Here is a 22,875-nt window from a genome sequence, read left to right on the forward strand (position 1 = left end):
ACAAAGCTCTCTTTGAAAAGAATTTGGCAGTCGGGATCCAACTCCCCTCTTGCACAGCTTTTTGGCTGCACTCCTCCGAAACTCAGTACAGCAACGCTATATATAATGTAAATAAAACCGAAAATCGGAACGAACTTGCTTCCTTAACAGTACAGGCACAGCGTAGAAATAAATAACTCTCAAAAACAAATAAAATCAAGAAACCCAAGTTACCTTTTACAATAAATACCTTGAAACTTTCTTTAGTACCTTTACATCAAACTTAGAACTGCTTTTCTTTCCGTCGTCGACGGCGTTCTCTTTGCTACAGGTGCTACCATGCCGTGGTTGCTTCAGCATTGTGGAATCACCATCGCTACGATCCACACAACAAGCGCATTTGTTGAGATGTGGGCCAGATCAACAGTTCTGAGTTGGAGGCATGAAGGTACGGGATTATGAAACCATATCCAGTATGCATCAGCAGACAACTGATAGCACGAGAAAGAAGGAAACAGTGCGAGTGTCGTCTCTAAGATGCATACATCGAATTAGTAGTGGACCGCAATGACCATTAAGCACTCACCACTCGTCACATCATGAACATTAGAGAATTGCTGGCATAAGGCTGAAAATACGTTTCTCCTCTAATGCCCAACCATCTGAAAAGTTTAAGTACAATTTTTAGTGTAATATTAGGTTGTGTTTTATTGAATGGTATGAAGTGGTTATTGCCTTACATATGGGATACTTTTTTAGATTCTCGTTTCATGTCCGTAACAAACTGAACAGATTACCAATCGCGATTGACTCAAAAAATGGTTCAAATGGCTCTGAGCTCTATGGGACTTAACATCTATGGTCATCAGTCCCCTAGAACTTAGAACTACTTAAACCTAACTAACCTACGGACAGCACACAACACCCAGTCATCACGAGGCAGAGAAAATCCCTGACCCCGCCGGGAATCGATCCCGGGTACCCGGGCGTGGGAAGCGAGAACGCTACCGCACGACCATGAGCTGCGGACATTGACTCATATAAATTAAAACAAAGTTCTAATGGACTAGTTAATTTTGATTCAGGCAGAGTTACTCTCAGCCGCATAGAAACGTTCTTCCAAATTGTACGCTACATGATTCCGCAGTATTTTTTGCAATGGAATCCAATTCAGTCAGAAAGAAAAATATATTCCGAGAAATGGCCCACTCCACCAAAGATAAATAAATAAACAAATAAATAAAGAAGTATCATTTGACCTAGGAAAAGAAATGCACGTCGCAGAGATTGATGTGTGAGTGGTGTGATTGATTTCGTGTTGTTAATCACACGACTTTCATGCAATGCTTCTATAGAGAGACGAAAAACCTTCTACATCTTGTTATTGCTTTCTCAACAACAGTCGTGGAACAGTTTCGTCTCTTTGATAGAACAACATTTTCGGTTTACTGTCTTAATACGGACATGCGCCAAATCACACATAAGGAGCACGTCTGGAACACAGTTAGATTAACAGTCCATCTCTTGCGCTCGTGAACGCCCTTTACTCTGTTAGTACGGGAGGGCATCCTGTGAACGATACAAGTGTCCGAGTCTAGTCGATCAGGTCACTGTTTATCACTCCTAAGGAGTGGCCGCAAGGGTTTACTCATGACATGTAGTGAGCACGGTATTGGCGGGGAAGTGGTCATGAGTAATTCTTGCTGGTGATGGCGTCGAGGATCCTCTGGTAGGTCTGGGCGGAGAGTCCCAGGAAGGTGGAGCTCTGTGTCGTGGGGGCCGACCGCGCCGCCGACGCCGGCTCGCCGGACCGCTTGAAGAAGTAGTCGTAGTCGTAGTCGGAGGCGATGGTGTAGTACGTGTACTTGGAGTAGTAGATGGCCGCGAACACCGAGTAGATGAGCAGCGCCGCCGTCGCCAGCTGGAACCACGCCCAGAACTTGTAAGATCCCTCGTTGATGAGGAACTCGTAGTAGCTGAGCGCCGAGTCCGACTTGGCGTGGCCCGGGTGCTCGTCCATGTGGTCCTCCTCCATGTGGTCGCCCCGCGCGGCTCGTGTCTCTCTGCTGCACACACAAATAACACCGCGGTCTCAGCTATTAGTGCGTGATAACATTAATATCAACAAATAATCACGGATTTTGAAAAAGAAGTTTGAAAATTTGGAGAATTGTACACTTCTTTGTTAACTGATTCTTCGGTTGCTGCTTGGTAGTACTACATAATTAGCACGAGGTATGTCCAGAAAGTAAGTACCGTTTTGGAAACAAAACTCATAAAAACATTTATTTGAAACCAAAAATATTTGCCGGCTGGTGTGGCCGAGCGGTTCTAGGCGCTTCAATCTGGAATCGCACGACCACTACGGTCGCAGGTTCGAATCCTGCCTTGGGCGTGGATGTGTGTGATGTCCTTTGGTTAGTTAGGTTTAAGTAGTTCTAAGTTCTAGGGGACTGATGACCTCAGATGTTAAGTCCCATAGTGCTCAGAGGCATTTGAACCATTTTGAACCAAAAGTATTTTTACAAGAAAGAGCATTTCTTAAACCAATTTTAAACTATTTCTCTACATAGTTGCAACCGTTGTTCAACATCTATCATTGTGTGAAACCAACTTTTCTATGCCCTGTACGTACAAAGATGCCCCCAATATGTGAAACACTGCGAAAACTTCGGTGAGCATTTCAAAACAAATGATGTGGAATGATGATGATGTTTAGCTTGTGTGTGTGGGGGAGGGGGGTGGAGGGGGGGGGGGGAACTGCGCGGTCATTAGCGCCTGTACAAAGCCCCAAATTTTACATAATCCAATTTTTTTTCATAGTCCAATCTTGCCTCTATCACGAATGATGATGATGATGAAATGATGAGGATAACACAAACTCCCAGTCCCCAGGAAGACGTGGAATGCTCAGTCAAGACATTGCGCTGCTGCATGATAATGCACGTCCCCATTTTGCTGGAGTCACTCAAAAAGTTATTCAGCAATTCGGTTGGGAGCAGTTCGATCACCCGTCGTACAGCCCCGATTTAGCACCTTATGACTACCACTTGTTCTTAAACTTGAACCGTGATTTTAGAGAAAGGCTCTTTGACAGCGATGACGAAGCAGAACATGGCGATAGAAAAGTTAGTTTCCTGCTATGACAATTGTCTGAACAATTGTGGCAACTTAATAAAAAAAATTGTTTAAGAAATTCCCTCACTTGTCAAAATAAATTTCGGTTTGAGAGACTTACCAGTGTTTTTCCAGAACGGTACTTACTTTCCGGACACACACACACATTATATATATGAACTCCATTACAAGCGGCATCGTGCGACCTACACTCTTCAGATAATCTTTAACGTTTCGGCCCTGAAAACAGTAAACTGCTGCTCAGAAGAGAAAGGTATATATATCGTGTGTATCGGAGAGCACCGAATTATAACATTTTTTATTGGTCACGTACGCTCGTGGTTTCCGTTTTCAATTACGGAGTGGAATAGAGTGTGTCCCGACATGTCAGGCCAATAGATGTTCAATGTGGTGGCCATCATTTGCTGAACACAATTGCAATCTCTGGCGTAATGAATGTCGTACACGCCGCAGTACATCTGGTGTAATGTCGCCGCAGGCTGCCACAATACGTTGTTTCATATCCACTGGGGTTGTAGGCACATCACGGTACACATTCTCCTTTAACGTACCCCACAGAAAGAAACACATAGGTGTAAAATCAGGAGAACGGGCTGGCCAATTTATGCGTCCTCCACGTCCTATGAAACGCCCGTCGAACGTGTACCTCACCCCTCATGGTAATGTACATGTGCGTCAGTGAAAAAGACCAATAAAAAGGTGTTAGCATGTGGACGTAATCTGCTCTTCCAGTCTCTTCTTTACCTAAGGTCCATCACCGTTCCCTTTGGATCCCTACGTAATTCGGTGCTCTCCGATGCACACGATCGAACAGCGGAGGAGTGGTACTCAAGCGTCAACTTTAGGTTACAATATCTCCGGATGTAATTAACATTTTACAATGCAACAAACGGCACTGATTACGTATTTGTTTAGATGTTCAGATAAGCTAACAAAACTAACGGGGTTCCATTTAAAAAAACGTAGGTTTGTGTTAAAAAACATACTCCCGTGCATTTTTTTATGGTTTGTATTAACCAATTACACTAGCCCCTCTCCTTACGTTCGGTCTGTGGAATCGATTCGTCAGTATTTGATGTGGTTTACGAAATATATCCAGCGGTAACGTTAGGTGAATCATCCTGTATAGGAAAGCAAATATTTTCTTCCTTTTTCTGTTTAGAGTTTACAAAGACAAGTAATAAGGAATCTTTTTAGATGTTACAGTGTTCGCGCGTAGATCCGTAGATCGGTCAACTATTTCACAGATAATGCATGTCGGGCAACATTGCACGAGGTATGTAGACCAGTGACTGCGTGGTGTACCTAAAAAATTACTCACCTCCATTACAAGCGGCATCGTGCCACCTACACTCTTCAGCTTTCGGCTCTGAAAACAGTAAACTGCTGCTCAGAAGAGAAAAGTATACAGACAGAAAAGTGGTGCTGGCATCGCATGATGGCTGTACAAATATACCTGTCATAGCGGTTGTTTCATCCATATGTTTTTCTGTGTTGCTCAGCGTCTTCTAACGTGATTATACCAATGAAATGAATTCATCGAAGCTTGAACGCTTAATATTTCTTTAGGAAAAATACAGGCGTTAGGGAACTTCGAAAGTTGTTCGGACTTCCATCCTCTCTAGGTTTACTGTGTCGAGAGTATCCCGGCAGTATCTCCTTCAAGCCATCATCTTCACTATGGAGGATGCATGACTTATTTCGTCTAGTCAAAGAACACGATCATCGACATCTGAATAGACTTTTTCTTGCTGGCATGTTACATAAAACAGGGATGATGAAGTTATAACAGTGCATCTAGATGGGAGATCGAGCACTGGAAGAAATTTCTACGTAATCGCTCATGGTCATATAGCACACTTTTATGTAGTGTTTTACACAAGATTAGATTGCAATGAAACTCATGCCATGTGATAAAGAGCGATTACCTATGAACTCGTCGTAGTACTCGAAATAAGGCAATTTAAAACATGAGCGCTGCTCTTTGTTTATGCGCGTTCCAAACGCTAGAGTGACAGTTTGCCAAGCGAGTCTGACATCTTATGTTATGTTTGCTAGTATTCTTTGTTACCGGATAGTTCAGTCGATGTATTTAAATATTCTGAGAGTTAAAACAATTGTACGACCTTTTGTTTTGAATTTTTTAGTCAATGCTTATTTATTCAACAACATTTGTCATATAGTGTCAGCTGATTTTGGTATGTGGCCATTATTACGTGCTTCAGTTGGGACCCATGTCAAAATTCAACCCCTATCTCAGATCTGCGTTATTCAGTAATTTCAAGACATATATATGGAACGTATTCTAGGCTTTACAACGTTTCGTTTTCGGTACTAAAAGCTTACAGAGCTTTTGTTGTAGTACGAAATCTGTACTATAGGCAGTTACGTCTCGTCCTTGGCAGTGTGTACCACAGTCATACTCTTGCTCTGAGGAAACTTACGTCACTGCTGGATAGGTAGCTAGAATAACCGGTTCAAAGATTCTTCTTTACTGACGCATTTCAGGCAAAGGCCATCATCAAAATGCCATAGTCTTCCTACAGAGTATGAAGTCACTTGTACACTGATCAGACAGAACATTCTAACCGCCCACCTGCATTCGATATAAAGTCGTCCAGGTGACAGCAGCGTCGTCTGGCGAGGAATGACTGCTGTGTGGAATGGGGAAGGCGCGCCATCTATCTGAGTTTGAGCGAGGGCATATTGTGATGGCGCAGAGGCTTGGCAGGAACATTTCGTAAACTGCACGCTTGTCGGGTGTTCGAGGAGTGCTGCGGTGACTATTCAAACACGTGATAAAACCAAAGTCCACGTCCAGACGTCGTGGGACTGGGCAGCCACCCATTATTACAGATGTCGGACTTCGAAGGCTGGGTAGATTGGTAAAACAGGACAGGCGGCGAACTGACGAGGAACTAACATCAGGCCTTAATGCTGGGGAGAGTGCAAGTGTGTCTGAACACACAACGCACCAAACACTCCTAACGTTGGACCTCCAGCCTGCATAGCCGACGACCCACGCATAAGCCAATGTTAACACCACGACATCGCCAACTACAACTGAAATGGGCTAGTCACCATCGACACTGGATGTTGGCGCAGTGTCAGAGGGTTTCATACTCTGACGAACCCCGATGCCTTCTTCATCATCCCAGTTGGAGGGCGCGAATCCGTTGTCTTCCATCGGAGCACCTCCTTGACACCTGTACTGCGGAACACAGACAAGCTGGCAGCGGTTCCATTATGATCCTGGGAACATTCACGCGAGCGTTCATGGGTCCAGTGGAGCTCGTGCAAAGCATCATGACGACCAAAGAGTATCGTACACCGGTTGTAGACCACTTACACCCTTCATGACGATCGTCTTTCCTGGCGGCAGTGGCATTTTTCAACAAGATTGTGTGCCATGTCACAAGGCCAGGAGTGTGATGGTATGATTCGAAGAACACAGTTGCGAGTTTCAGTTAATATGCTGGTCCCCCAACTCACCAGATTCGAACCTGATCGAATACGTCTAGGATGCGACTGAACGTGGCGTCAGAGCTCATCTGTCCTCCCCGGAATTTACGCGAATTAGGTAACTTGTGTGTGCATATGTTGTACCAGCTCCATCCAGCGGCCTACCAGACCTACCAAGGCGTCACTGCTTCCATGCCACGACACATCACCGCTATTGTCATCGCCAAACGTAGACACGCCGGCTATTATGTAGGTGGTCATAATGTTCCAGCTGATCAGTGCATCTGCCGTCAGCATCAGAATTCAACTGGTCTTGGCAGCAGACACACATAATTCCATACTGTGTATGAGCAAGCAATGAAGGAAACAAAAGAAAAATTTGGAGTAGGTATTAAAATCCATGGAGAAGAAATAAAAACTTTGAGATTCGCCGATGACATTGTAATTCTGTCAGAGACAGCAAAAGACTTGGAAGAGGAGTTGATCGGAATGGATAGTGTCTTGAAAGGAGGGTATACGATGAACATCAACAAAAGCAAAACGAGGATAATGGAATGTAGTCGAATTAAGTCGGGTGATGCTGAGGGAATTAGATTAGGAAATGAGACACTTAAAGTAGTAAAGGAGTTTTTCTATTTGTGGAGCAAAATATCTGATGATGGTCGAAGTAGAGAGGATATAAAATGTAGACTGGCAATGGCAAGGAAAGCGTTTCTGAAGAAGAGAAATTTAAGAGTGAGGAAGTCGTTTCTGAAAGTATTTGTATGGAGTCTAGCCATGTATGGAAGTGAAACATGGACGATAAATAGTTTGGATAAGAAGAGAATAGAAGCTTTCGAAATGTGGTGCTACAGAAGAATGCTGAAGATTAGATGGGTAGATCACATAACTAATGAGGAGGTATTGAATAGGATTGTGGAGAAGAGAAGTTTGTGGCACAACCCGACTAGAAGAAGGGATCGGTTGGTAGGACATGTTATGAGGCATCAAGGGATCACCAATTTGGTACTGGAGGGCAGCGTGGAGGGTAAAAATCGTAGAGGGAGACCAAGAGATGAATACATTAAGTAGATTCAGAAGAATGTAGGTTGCAGTAGTTACTGGGAGATGAAGAAGCTTGCACAGGATAGAGTAGCATGGAGAGCTGAATCAAACCAGTCTCAGGACTGAAGACCAGAACAACAACAACTGTGTATGAACACTTTCATTTTTGATGTTCTGATGATGGGCTGTGACCGAAACGCGACAGTAAATAAGAGTGATTGAACAGCAGTTTGACCAGTTATTCTAGTGTCCTGTTCGGCAGTGGGGTAAGTCTCCTCAAGTTTCCGTCCTGGCGTCAGGCCTCCTGCGTGACTTCACGTCGCCCCCTGGGAGACTCTTACCTTTGCGAACTGAGGCTGGTGTCCTGTCTGCTGAGCACGTGACCCCAGGCGACTTGCTGGAGGGCGAGGGCGGCTGCTGCCGCCAGCCACGCTGCTGCCGCGCGAGTCCTCATCTCGGAGTCCGCTTCTCTGAAACTCGTCTGTGCAACAAAGTGCCATCAGTATCTGTCAGCCGCTAACAGGTAATGCTTAAATGCACACGCTTGCAGCACAACCTTCTCAGAGTGTGATTGATGACGGTAAAACTACAGAATTAATGAGACCAAATAAAATAAAGCAGTTTAAACTAAAAATTAATTCAAAACTTAACCAGTTAATGAGTGTGCATATTTGCATACCAGTTAACTGCATGATTCAAGGGCGGCTGGGAGACTATAACATTTATATTTGATATCGACTATATCCGCTTCTTTGTCCGCCTACGCTTAATGTGACACCTGTGTCACCATGTTTTTTGATTCAGTCTCTACGTAAATGTTTGATCATATTTCCTGTCAGTTTATATCACTGTAATTAATGTATGCATACAGGGTGAAAAATATTTGAACCGACAAACTCTGGGAGGTTGTAGGAGACATCAAAACAAATATTTCTTTCTAATGTCATTTTTTCGTATGAGGAGTATTTAAACCGGTAGAGGAAGATTTTTCTGGCGCCAAATTAATTAAACCAACAAACACTTTTCCATGTTTTTATGACCAAGAGACAACACATTAACACAACCCAATTTCTATTACAGTAGATTTTTAAAAATGCCTCCATTGACACGTAAACAAAGGTTACACTGTCGGATCATGTTCTGTCTAAGACGGGCAAAAACGCCAGGAGTATCCTGAATTGTTCCTGCTTCTGCTACTATCCGGGCAACCAGATCCTCTTCTGATGCAACAAGAGTTGCGTAAACAAGGTTGCGCATCTCTCCCCACACAAAAAAGTCCAGAGGGGACATATCTGGGGATCGAGCAGGCCATGGTACAGGACCACCTCTGCCAATCCACGTTTCTGGGAACCGTCGGTCCAGGAATCGACGCACACGGCGACTGAAATGTGCCAGCGCCGCGTCATGTTGGAACCACATGCGTTGTCTTGTAGGGAGCGGGAAGCCTTTCAGCAATTCTGGCAATGCTCTGGCGAGAAAATTGTAATAGTGCCTGCCTTTTAATGGCCTAGGTAGCAGATACGGCCCAATTAAACAGTCCCCAACAACACCGACCCACACATTAACGAAGAACCGCACTTGATGAGCGCTAGTAACTGTGGCATGTGGGTTATCCTCACTTCAAACATGCGAAATGTACATGTTGAAGGCTCTATTGCCGGCCGCGGTGGCCGTGCGTTTCTAGGCGCTGCAGTTCGGAACCGCGGGACTGCTACCGTCGCAGGTTCGAATCCTGCCTCAAGCATGGATGTGTGTGATGTCCTTAGGTTGGTTAGGTTTAAGTAGTTCTAAGTTCTAGGGGACAGATGACATCAGATGTTAAGTCCCATAGTGCTCAGAGCCATTTGAACCAGACTCTATCGCGCCCGAACGTTGCTTCATCGGTAAACAACACAGAGGATGGAAATGTAGGATGTATTTCATACTGTTCCATGTACCTCTGCAAAAACTGTGCTCTGGGTGGATAACCAACTGGTTCCAGGTAGTGGACACGCTGTAAGTGAAATGGACGTAACAATTGCTCTCGAAGGACTGTTCTCATATTCGTCTGATTCGTCCGCATGTTACGTGCTATCGCACGAGTGTTTCTTGAAGGATTCCGCTCTACATGCTGCAAGACAGCTTCCTCAAATTGCAGCGCTCTTGCCGTTCGACGGCGTACCTGTCTAGGCAATCTGCTAAAGGACCCGGTCTCACGCAGACGTTGGTACACAGCAGCAAAGCTCGTATGATGCGCGATACGGCGATTAGGATACTGTTGTTAATTAACCCGCTGTGCAGCTCGTCCGTTGTGGTGCGCTACGCAGTACGCACCAACCATATCAGTGTACTTACTCCAGGTGTATCGCTCCATTAGTAAACAGAGACAATGCACTACTACACTGGTGGACAGCAGTTGCCTACAACTGAAGAGCGTAATACCCCCTCTAACAACTGAAGAGCGTAATACGGCCTCCACCTGTTTAAATAACCCTAATAGGAAAAAATGATATCACGGAAAAATATTTGTGTTGATGTCCCCTACAACCTCCCAGAGTTTGTCGGTTTAAATAGTTTTCACCCTGTATAATTTTATAAACTATGTTCTGTAAAAATGCTGAAATGTTGAAGAAGTATTTTTAGAACTAGTTGATGTATAAGAAACGTAGGCTTGTACTTATGTGAAGCCCGGACAGAAGTTCTTCTGCTAAGAAACCCACATGACCGGAACGGAGAAGATCGATTTGGCGGTAGGGTTGAAAGGAGTCTTTCTGGTACAGTCAGTCAGTGGCTAGCTTGCAAATTGTTCACATGTCGTGTTTTGAAGAAGGCAAGGAGCGCAGCAAGAATTATTAGTAATGCTTCGGATGAGGAAGATTACTTCTTAGTTTTCCTGACCTTTAATGGTTGACTCTGAAATACAAAAATCCTGTGCCAAAAACATAATTTTCAGAGACTTTTTACATCAAGAGCCATAAGTACGTTTGCCACCTTTACCGTAGCCACAGGACATCGCCACCGCCTCCACCTGCATTTCAGGCAAAAGATTAGTATTGCATTTGTTTGAATTGACCAGTTATTTGCATTATATTCAAATAATAATAACTTTTAGTTCAATTTGGTGCCAGGAGTTTTAAATTAATCCTTAGTCATTTTACTTAGACACAATCCTTTTCGTAATGGTGCAGTGTATCCGAGTGTTCTATTTTGTTGAACTGCAGAATAACGCTTTACTAGTGCTCACTAACATTTGTGGGGTAGTAAGTTCCTTAAGTGTTCAGTTATTTGTGTTTCTCAAATACTCCACATAAATATTCATAAGCGAATAGTTAAAGTGTTGCAAAAGAGCAGGTCCAGAGTAAAGACTAATTACATGGCTTAAAAGTCATTTTCACTAAAATGTCTATTCAGTATTAAAACGAACTGAATAAATCAGTGATCTTGGTATCGGTTATTGGCCACTGCAGTTTAACGATCAGCTTAATGAATACCCGCTTCACGGTTAAGTTGAAGTGGTATTATTCATGTTTTTGTGTGTAAAAGCGTTTTGATATGTTGCGTTGTTAGATGTGTTTCGTTCTGATCTCAGTCGACTGGTAGAATAACTTCTGGTCCCCATGCTAAATATTGAGCCAGTAATACAATTATTACAATAATGAAAGTACTTATGAACTTCAGCAATCATTTAAATGGCTTTTTTGTTCTTTGAAGATTAATTGATTGCAACTATACAGAACGTAACAGATTCAGGGACCCCATGTTTCATATATGCTCTACTTGACACAAGGAAGCATCCATTCCCAAAGAAAACCTATGGTTATCAGATCAGTTAATGCAACCATTTAAAGAACGATTCTAAGTCAAAGTTTTTCAATAGTTTAAGTGGTAAAAGCTCCTGAAGTCCAAAAAAAGTTGTGCTGCTCCCTCAGTCATTGATCCCAACTAATGAACCTCAGCTATCTTGTGTTGAATACAAAAAAAAATATGTTAGTAAGAGCCAGTTTGTTGCCGAAACGTTTTAAGATTCCAAAATACTGTTCAAATACTTGCTGATTATGCTACTGTTTCGTGTCCCATTTTCAAAACAGGTTTTAGTATCAAGTATGGGGGGCGATCAGCATGTAATGTAACACGGTTTTTCCTCGGACAGCTTCTGAGTCTGTTTAGGTTACACGAACATCCTCAGACGATGTGGGGATGCATTTCCGGCGTTACAAGCTCTGGTTGAAAAAAGATGGAATTTGGCGTTATACGTAGCCTTCAAAGTGGTGTCTGTATCGGAGGTACAGTTCAAGCAGAGAATTGTCACTGAATTTCTTTTGGCAGAAAACCAGAGCATCGTAGATATTCACAGGCTCTTTCAGAATGTCTACTAAGAGCTGAAAGTGAACAAAAACACGGTGAGTCGTTTTGCGAGGCGTCTGTCATCTTCGCAACAAGTTCGCGCAAACCTGTCCAACCTCCTGTGTGCCGACCAGACGCACGTACCCTCAGGGAATTGAAGAAACTACTTCAGAGTGTTCGTCGTCTCAGAAATGCAAACGAACTTCTCTTTCTCCATGACAACGCAAGGCCTCGCACAAGTCTGCGCACTCGACAGGAGCTCACAAAACTTCATTTAATTGTTCTTCTTCATGCACCCTACAGCCCGACTCCCATCTGTTTGGCCAAATGAAGGATGCACTCCGCGGATAGCAGTACGTGGACAATGGAGTGATTACTGATGCAGCAAGACGTTCGAACCGACATTGACCAGTAGTAATGTCTCACCATCTGAAAGACAATTTTATTCCGTTTCAAAAAATGTATTTTTTATATACTTTTCAGTTGTTGATTTGCTCTTAAACGCTCTTTGAACAAATGTCTGCAAACCAGTCACACTCGTGCGACAGGCAAGGAACATCTCCATAAACATTTCTTGCCTACCACTACTATAGAAACAATAAAGTCAACATACAGGGACCTTGCAGATACAAAATTGCTTACCAAATGTCAGTATGGCCGTACACAAAACCCTAATGAGATTTTCAACAGCTGCGTGCGGCAACGAGTACCACAAACAGTGTTTGTTGCATGGACAGTACTTAAAATGGGTGTGATGGATGCTGTCATCTATTTCAATGATGATGTTATCAGCAGGACAAAAGCAATGGAAAAATTAGGCAACCACCCAGGAAATAATATGATAGCTGCTCTGACTGCCATAGATCGTCAGCGACTAGTTGAAGCTGAAAGGGCTATGGAAGCCACCACTAAGGAGTCGAGAGTAAGGAAAAGGCTCCGGAAGAAGTCTATAGAGGATAAAGAAGCAGCTGGCCAGCAAGATTATGCTGCTGGAATCTGAAAGAGGCATACCGCGAGTCAAAAACACTGTGAACATTCTTTTCTCATTTTCTCGAAACTACATTATCAGAACATTAGGGTCATATAACTTCACAATGGTTTTATCCACGTTCACCAAATTTCTCTCAAGTGAAGAATGGGATAGTATCTTTGTATTATGCCTAATACATTGCAGAAATGATCTATGTTTGTCATTCTGTATATAATTTTAGCGGTATTGTTTAGACAGAATAGTAATGTGGTATAATAAGGGTTTTTCTATTTCCTCAGATATACTCCAAACTACAAAACGAGAAGCATAATGTATTCCTATGAATGTTGACAGCAGCCTTCCACAGTTTGAATGCTATTAGACTGATGATGGACCAGAAAATGGTACCAGGATGAGAACCTGTACTATAAAAACATCTATTAGGTAAAATACTGTAATTCTTGAACTATAACAAATATTTCAATAAATTTCCTTTTACAGCTTGAGTTAATGTCATTCATTGTTGGTAATTCCTCCACATTGTAGATAAAGAGTAATGTGCACTGAGAACGAGGTATAAAAATGCAGCTCGTTCACGTCTAGGTCCTCTTAAGAATTGTAATGAATATCTGAAATAAAAAGTACTCCAGTGGTCTCATTGTCCTTGAAGTGTTAAATAAAATTTAAAGATAGAAAAATGGGTGAATATCAAAACATACAAATATTGAATTGATATCTCTACATCCCTTAGTACCTGGCAGTCTAGTGGAGCGCGTCCCTGGAAACGGAATGATCGTGGGATTGAATCTCGATAGGACCACAAATTTTTTTCAGTCTGCCTTTAACCTAGCCATCACCCCTCAGTGATGTGAAGATTCGTCAAAAACGATACGTGGTTCGGATTGCGTGATAAACGGTAGGTCGCCTCTCCCCAGCTGGATAACTGGGGTAGGTTTAGAACACGCAAGTTTCCGAAGTGACCTCCAATAGAAAGACTCGTAGCCGGCATGAGAGCCCAGAGGGTTCGATCAAGGGACGACGATAACAGGTCGACAAAAAAAAAAGTTCGCCGAAGTGGCGTCCAAGTGAAAAACTTGCACCAAGCCCTTGATCCATACGAAATTATTATTACCCATTAAACACACATAGAGTGGACATTGCATGTTCTTCTACGTCCACATTCACCCATCGCAAGTCAACTCATGGAATATGGCAGAGTATGGGTATTACTTGACCTCTTCCATTCCATTCAGGGTGCTTGCCCGGGAAGAACAATTGTCCTGATTTCTCTTGTTGTTACGATTGCTGTACTGTATGTTGATGAAAATGAAAGAAGTATGTTCTTAAAATCTGTCAACGGGCTGTCGAAATACTGAACCTTACATTCTACAAGACGCATTTCCTGTTCATCATCCCACTGGGTGCACATCGATAAGGATGTCGTACGGATTAGATATTTCGTCTGCAAGTCTTGGAATGCTTCCAATTTATTCAGTCTGCTGGACCCGATCAGAAATAGCCAGGCGATTAGCCCTCGAAAATGTATTGCACAGGATTCTTTAGCCTATATGCGTCATGCAGAAGCTTGTCCTTACCAAAAACCTCACCATATATTTAAAGTTCCCTAAATTTATTCAACACGGTTTTCTGAGCACACTGTCGCATTTCTTTCAATGATACCACAGTATCTTTTACTAATCATCTGTTGCTCTTTCTCACAGAATATACAGACCTATTATAAGTGGAACGTCAGGAGTTTGAAAGTGGTAGAGAATCTATAAAATCAAGGGAAATGCTAGGGCTCAATATAGATATAGTGGGGGAAAGAAGACAAGGATTTCTGGTCAGACGAGTATAGAGCAACAGGAGCAGAAAATAGTATAAGGGAAGTAGGATTCGTTATCAATAGGAATGGGGGTCAGAGACTGTTTTACGTTTCAGTGATAGGGTTGTTCTCAACAGAATCGACAGAAAATCAACACCGAAAACAATACTTCAGAGATACGCTTGCAGTTCTCTGAGGCTATAGACACTGCGATAACGAATAGTTTATTAGATAGTCCAGCTGAAGAGGAATGTCCATGTCTAAATCGGAAAATAACAGAAGTTGGAAAAAAACATGGGTACAAAGAAGATATGTGTATAGAAACCGTGGGTATTAGAAGGAATAATTCAACTGATCAACGAAAGAAGTAAGTACAAAAGTTTTCAGGGAAAATCTGGAATACAGATGTACAGATAAATTAGGAACGAAATAATTAGAAAGTGCAGGGAACATAGGCGAAATGGCGCCAAAAAATGTGAAGAAATCGAAAAAGAAATGATTGTTGACAAGAATAACAAAGCACCTAGAAGTCAAAACATCCTTAAGTGAAATTAAAAAAAAAAAAGCAAGGACGGTAACATTAAGAGTGCAATGGGAATTCCACGGTCAAGAGTAGAGGAGAGAGAAGACAGGTAGAAGAAGTACACTGATGGCCTCTTTAGGAGGAGGACTAGTCTGATGTGATAGAAGAAGAGGAAACAGGAAAAATTTGGAAATCTGTGTAAATTCTGTGGGACCAAACTGCTGAGGTCATCGGTCTCTAGGCTTACACACAACTTAATGTAACTTAAACTAACTTACGCTAAGGTCAACACACACACCCATGCCCAAGGGAGGACTCGAACCTTCGACGGGGGCAGTCGTGCGAACCGTGGCAAGGTGCCTAAGACCGCATGGCTATCCAACGCGGCTGAGGAAATAGGAATCGATAGGAAAGAGATAAGCGATCCAGTATTAGAATCGGAATTTAAAAAAGCTTTGGAAGACTTAAGATCAAATAAGGCGGGTGGAGTGGATAAAATTCTATTGAAATTACTAAAATCATTGGCGTAAGTGGCAACAAAACGACTATGCACATTGGTGTGTAGAATATACGATCAGACTTTCTCAACAGATATCATTCACACCATTCCGAAGATAGCAAGAGGCGACAAGTGCAAGAATGACCGCACAATCAGATTGACAGCTCATGCATCCAAGTTGCTGACAAGAATAATATACAGAAGAATGGAAAAGAAAATTGAGGCTTTCTTAGATGACGATCAGCAGAGAGGTGGATCTGACTTTGGCGTCGATAATGGAAGCAAGACTGAAGAAAAATCGACACACGGTCACAGGATGTCTCAACGTGGAAAACGATTTCGAAATGTAAAATTCTGTGACAAATAGGGGTGAGCTATCGGGCAAGACAGATAATATACAATATTTACAAGAACCATGAGGGAACAATAAGGCTGGAAGGTCAAGAACGAAGTGCTCGGATTAAAAATATTGTAAGACGGGGATGTATTCTTTCACACACATCACCCTCCCCGCTCCCCCCTTGGTGTTCAATCCATACACTGAAGAAGCAATGACAGAAATAAAAGAAAGTATCAAGAGTAGGATAAAATTCAAGACTGAAGGGTATGAATGATAAGATTCACTGATGACATAGCTATTGTCAGTGAAATTGAAAGAGAATAAGAATTGCATAATCTGTTGAATGTAATGAACAGCCTAATGAGTAGAGAACGCGGATTTGGAGTAAATCGAAGAAGGACGACAATAATGAGAAATAGCATAAATGAGAACAGCGAGAAACTTAACACCAGAATTGATGACTGTGAAATAGATGATGTCAAGGAATTCTGCTACTTGGGCTGCACATATCCATTTATGATCGGACCAAGGAGGACATAAAAGTCACACTAGTAGTGGCAAAAAGGGCATTCCTGGCCAAGAGAAGTCTACTAGTATCAAACGTAGGCCTTAATTTGAGGAAGAAATTTCTGAGAATGTGTGTTTGGAACATGGCTTTGTATGATAGTGAAACAAGGTCTATGAGAAAATCAACTCGAAGCATTTAACATGGTGCTACAGAAGAATATTGAAAATCAGGTAGACTGATAAGAAAAGGAACGAGGAGGTTCTCCGCAGAATCGGAGAGGAAAGGATTGTGTGGAAAACACTGACAAGAAGAAGGGACAGGATGATAGGACAACTGTTAAGACATCAGGGAATAGCTTCCATGGTACTAAAGGTAGGTGTAGAGGGTAAAAACTCTAGAAGAAGGCAGAGATTGGAATACATTTGGAAAATAATTGAGGACGTAGGTTGCGAGTGATGTTCTGAGACGAAAAGGCTGGCATATGAGAGTAATTTGTGGCGTTCCGCATCAAACGAGTCAGAAGACTGTAGAATCGAAATTAGTAGGCCCAAATAACGGGCTGAATACCATCCCGAAAACATCACATACATACCTCCGGCCTGAACTACACTCTCCACACATTGTGGATTAAGCGCCCCATTATGCAGTCTGCGCACTTCATTTAAAAATAGGCAAAATCGCGACTCGTCGGACCAGCCAGCTATTGAGTAGTTTTTTGGTCTGTTTGGCCCACTGCAGGCGTGCAGCTTCATGTGCCGCTACGGGAAGTGGCCTAAGCCGAGATACCCGGCACTTAATTGGTTTCCTTCCCAGTATTTGTTCAGAAACTGACAGCAGCAATTCCTACTGGAGTTTGAAAGCGACTATTACTGAGAAAGCACGACAAAATGGTTCAAATGGCTCTGAGCACTATGGGACTTAACTTCTATGGTCATCAGTCCCCTAGAACTTAAATCTAACTAACCTAAGGACCTCACACACATCCATGCCCGAGGCAGGATTCGAACCTGCGACCGTAGCGGTCCGCGGTTCCAGACTGTAGCGCCTAGAACCGCTTGACCAACCCGGCCGGCAAAGCACGACAGTCGTCTTCGGTGTCTGTCGGACAGGATTATTTTATAATCACTGTTCACAAGCTGTGTTGCGAGGTGGAGAGTGGTGCGCTGTTCCTTGTAGACACGTTGGAAAGTCCGCGTTGATACATCCGCAAAACGGTCTTCTACAATGATGGTAGGGTCATGAGCACAGCCAACCACTGCAGCTCCTTTGTGACAGTCTGTCGCGCCCCACGTCTACCAGTGTTACTGCCCTGATTCCACACTGTAGTGTCACTACCTAATATTAGTAGATCTCGGAATAATTTGCAAGAGACCGCAGTGTAGCGTTGCGTCAAGCTGCCTTTTGGCAGTAAGGACAGCGTAGCATCATATAGGTCATAACAACATGTACGGAAAAGGATTATTAGACGGCCTAGCCTTACTCATCGGAACAGAATGGTGCCAAACACACCAGCACTCCTGTTATGAGCTACGTGACTGGGTGCGGGGTTTTCTTTAACAGCGGAGTCATATAAACAGTAGCGGAATTTGAAGCAGAGGCATTCGGAGTCTAGCAGTATACCTCGACACCAGGACCACGCCAAACGACGAGACTACTGGGCATCTCCAGCTGCAGACCGGGTCAGGCCAGCCGCCTCCTGCACTGTTTGTCTGCGGGACTTCGCACCACAGCTCACTGACCTAACACCGGCGCCTTCTGCGTCCGAATCCTGCCGCGGGAGCTCTTCAATACAACTGACTATCACAAACACACCATTTCACTGTCATTATTTACAACAGTGCTGGATGCTCATATGACCACCTGGTACCCTTCTACAACATATACAGGTCTCAGAGACAGCCCGTGTGATCTTTTAAGGAGATGAGTATAATTCTGTACGATGAGCTAATACTACACTACTGGGCATTAAAATTACTACACCAAGAAGAAATGCAGATAATAAACGGGTATTTATTGGACAAATATATTATACTATAACTAATATGTGATTACATTTTCATGCAATTTGGGTGCATAGATCTGGAGAATCCAGTACCCAGAACAACCACCTGTGGCCGTAATAACGGCCTTGATATGCCTGGGCATTGAGTCAAACAGAGCTTGGATGGCGTGTACAGGTACAGCTGCCCATGCAGCTTCAACACGACTCCACAGTTAATTAAGAGTAGTGACTGGCGTATTGTGACGAGCCAGTTGCTCGGCCACCATTGAGCAGACGTTTTCAATTGGTGAGAGATCTGGAAAATGTGCTGGCCAGGGCAACAGTCGAACATTTTCTGTATCCAGAAAGGACCGTACAGAGCGTGTAACAAGCGCTCGTGTATTGTCCTGCTGAAATGTAGAGTTTCGCAGGGATCGAATGAAAGGTAGAGCCACGGGTCGTAACACGTCTGAAATGTAACGTCCACTGTTCAAAGTGCCGTCAATGCGAACAAGAGGTGACCGAGACGTGTAACCAATGGCACCGCATACAATCACGCCAGGTGATACGCCAGTGTGCCGATGACGAATACATGCTACCAATGTGCGTTCACCGCGATGTCACCAAACACGGATGCGACCATGATGATGCTGTAAACAGAACCTGGATTCATCTGAAAAAATGATGTTTTGCCTTTCGTGCACCCAGGTTCGTCGTTGAGTACACCATAGCAGGCGCTCCTGTCCGTGATACAGCGTCAAGGGTAACCGCAGCCATAGTCTCCGAGCTGATAGTCCATGCTGCTGCAAACGTCGTCGAACTGTTCGTGCAGATGGTTGTTGTCTTGGAAACGTCCTCATCTGTTGACTCAGGGATCGAGACGTGGCTGCACGATTCGTTATAAGCATGCGGATAAGAAGCCTGTCATCTCGACTGCTAGTGATACGAGGCCGTTGGGATCCAGCACGGCGTTCCGTATTACCCTCCTGAACCCACCGATTCCATATTCTGCTAACAGTCATTGGATCTCGACCAACGCGAGCAGCAATGTCGCGATACGATACACCGCAATCGCGATAGGCTACAATCCGACCTTTATCAAAGTCGAAAACGTGATGGTACGCATTTCTCCTCCTCACACGAGGCATCACAACAACGTTTCACCAGGCAACGCCGGTCAACTGCTGTTTGTGTATGAGAAATCGGTTGGAAACTTTCCTCATGTCATCACGTTGTAGGTGTCGCCATCGGCGGCAATCATGTGTGAATGCTCTGCAAAGCTAATCATTTGCGTATCACTGCATCTTCTTCTTGTGGTTAAATTTCGTGTCTGTAGCACGTCATCTTCGTGGTTTAGCAATTTTAATGGCCAGTAGTGTACGATGGCTTTCCTTGTTCCGTGGATGGGAGTCACAAAGTTGATTCTACTGCTGGGAAGTAATGATAGGAAGAATTCGCGAACGGTGTAGGTGTGGGGAGGCCGGTGCAGCGGGTGCAGCTAGTCAGCCAGCCAGCGGCAGCCAGGCGGCGGCGTGGGTGCTAAGCAGGCCTGCTGTGCGTAACGGGCCGTCCGGCAGCGCCGCTAATAAGGCGCCGCTAAGCGTGAGGCGACACGACACGCTGCTCTGCTCCAGTGGCCCCAGGCCACGCCGGCGCTCCACCGCACCGGACGCCACCTTCCGGGACACACACGTGCGCGCCTAGCGTTAGTCTCGGCACACTTCTGGCCCACTCAGCAATATGGGCCACGCTCTGGACTTGCAGAAATCGGCCGAGATGTTGAAAGATCTCTCAGCCGACCCACAAAACTTGTGTCAATACTTGTCCTTATGTAGGGTGCGAAATATTGTGACAGAAAGTGTTACACCATCAGGCACTGGACCGTTATTTATCAAACTTTGAGGAGATGATCATCACGTAACACGTCTTAAATCATTAAACTTTAATTCCGTTCGGATTTGATATCCAGCGTCATGTAGTGCTACAACGATGAAAATTAATATTACGACGATGTCAAACCTTATTTCCATGATTTAAAGAAGTATTAATGATATTGAAAATGTAATTATAATTTTATTATTTTCATTTTTGTGCTCAGTGTATCAAGGACTTTCTAGTGCACGGAATAAATTAGCATTGCTTGTACTACGAAACTATATATGATTGTTAAGGGTTAAGCATGTAATAATTCGATGTAAGAGATTTTTTTGAGTCTGAATTTTGTTCTCGTACTGGTCGGTAGAGAAGGAAAAGTTCCTTAATCGATGTGAAGGTATAAAGGCTGTAAAAAGGAGAGAGAGAAAAGGTAAATACAAGTTATTCAAAACAAATATCTCCTAAGTGTAACGTCTTGTCATTTCCTATAACAAAGAATTGCAAGGTCTAATCTGAGCCTGTCTTGAATAACAGCGAAGAACATTTATGTTATCATATATTTTCTTCGTTTGATCACGGTTGTGATTCGCATGTTTCTTTTTGTTACGCGACGTGTTATGAATATTTTCATTATACGCGCAAAAGTGCACACAGCTTTAATCGGACCTGCGTCTTTCGGAAACGATAACTTTTAATCAGTACAATTACGCGAATACGTCTAAATCGCAACCGTGATTGCAAAAGTGTTTCCTGGACCAAATAATTCTTATAAAATGTATATTCTCCAAAGCGAGCAGCATTGCACTACCGCTGACTCGCAACAATCGAAAGAGTAAAATCAATGCTTAAATAAAATTGCCACCTTTTAATAATTATTATTATCCCATTAAATAAATAAATAGCAATTCAGTGGCTATACAATCAAAAAACAGAGGGGGCAATTCAGTCAACATCAGTATGTCATTTCAGAATTTCATCCGATACCTGAAACACATACTGTGTCAATTCCTGAAAACTGGTAACTTGGAGGTTGATTTCAAAGGAAACGTCTTTCCATTGCTTCATAGACCTCAATGGGTCAAAATCGGTGGACCGTAAAGACCAGTCAAGGATCTGTACATTCCTCAAGGAGTTTATGGAACTGTATTGTGGGGTCTTGCGTTATCCTGCTAGAATACGCCATTTGGTGCTGTGGTCACGAAGGGTATCTCGCCACATTTCCTTCATCATGGCCTGATTCCGTGACGTGGGGCGGCGTGTTAGTGGTAGAGGGCGCCAACGGTCTTGCCGCAGTGGTAACATCGGTTACCGTGAGATCATCGAAGTTTAGCGATGTCGGACTTGGTTAACGCTTGGATGGGTGGTCGTCTGGGCTGTCGAGCGCTGCTGGCAAGCAGGGAGCATTCAGCCCTTGTGACGCTAATTAAGGAGCTGCTTGACAGAGAAGTAACGGCTCTGGTCACGAAAACTGACAACGACGGGGAGAGCGATGTGCTCACCACGTGCCCTTCATATCGGCAACCAGTGACGCCTACCGCTGAGGATGGAGGTCGATAAGTATCATTGGTCCTTCCGAGGACTGGTCGGACAGAGTTAAGCTTAGTCTAGTGGTAGAAGGTGTCCAAATATCCTTCCTGTTTCCTGTTGCCATCTCTCCTCCCTCCCCCTGCCGTCCCCACTGGAACGGAATTTGTTTACCTCATCTGTGTTATCCATATGAACGAATGTTGTCAAGGTTAATCCACTGGTCGGACTCGGTCAAGGCCGGGCGCATCTGCCAGAATCTACGAAGTGAGCGCGACTGCCCGGGCGGCTCGGTGTACTGCCAGATACTTGTCAGAATTCAGCCTAGCTTCGACAATTACCATATCAGTTCAGTTGTCGTAAACACTAGCCTCTCACACCACGATTCCAGGACTTCACTGTCACGTTGTCGTTCACTTGTTCACCACAAATACAAGGGGAGCTCATCATTGAACACTATAGAATGCAGTCACCATCCTGTTGTCTCTGTCTCTACCTCATTCAAGTTCCCATCGTCTGTAGTATGGTATCAGCGGTGAAGGAGGTTTGGCAACCCGAGATCTCATTACTGCTTCCAGAAATCATTAAACCACTGTGCTTGCCACCCCTGCCCTCATTACACCTGTTGTCATCCGTCTATTCGACAGATCCTACGGCCTTACCGTGATATTAATCAATATTAGTAAGTGTAACCTACTGCGTATTACAAAGCGAAAATCCCTATTAATATATGAGTACAAAACAAATGCCCAGTCTCTGGAAGCGGTAACATCCGTCAAGTATCTGGGTGTGACTATTCGAAATTATCTCAAATGGAACGATCAGAGTAACGGGTAAGGCGAACTCTAGATTGCGGTTTACTGGTAGAATCCTGAGGCGATGCT

The 22,875-nt window shown here is 43.7% G+C and overlaps 1 protein-coding gene across 1 annotated transcript in view; it reads right to left on the reverse strand.

The window, feature by feature from the left end:
• Positions 1–1,015: 1,015 nt before the first annotated feature.
• Positions 1,016–22,875, reverse strand: part of LOC126162621 (uncharacterized) — a 46,121-nt gene continuing 24,261 nt past the window's right edge. Inside the window, exons 2-3 of the mRNA XM_049919245.1 lie at positions 7,965–8,104; positions 1,016–2,045 (exon numbers count right to left, since the gene is read on the reverse strand). Of these exons, the coding sequence (XP_049775202.1) occupies positions 1,667–2,045; positions 7,965–8,077 (492 nt within the window). The 5' untranslated portion in view covers positions 8,078–8,104 and the 3' untranslated portion in view covers positions 1,016–1,666. The remainder of the gene's footprint in view (positions 2,046–7,964; positions 8,105–22,875) is intronic.

Source organism: Schistocerca cancellata, chromosome 1, assembly GCF_023864275.1.
Source record: "Schistocerca cancellata isolate TAMUIC-IGC-003103 chromosome 1, iqSchCanc2.1, whole genome shotgun sequence".
NCBI classification, from domain to species: Eukaryota; Metazoa; Arthropoda; class Insecta; order Orthoptera; family Acrididae; genus Schistocerca; species Schistocerca cancellata.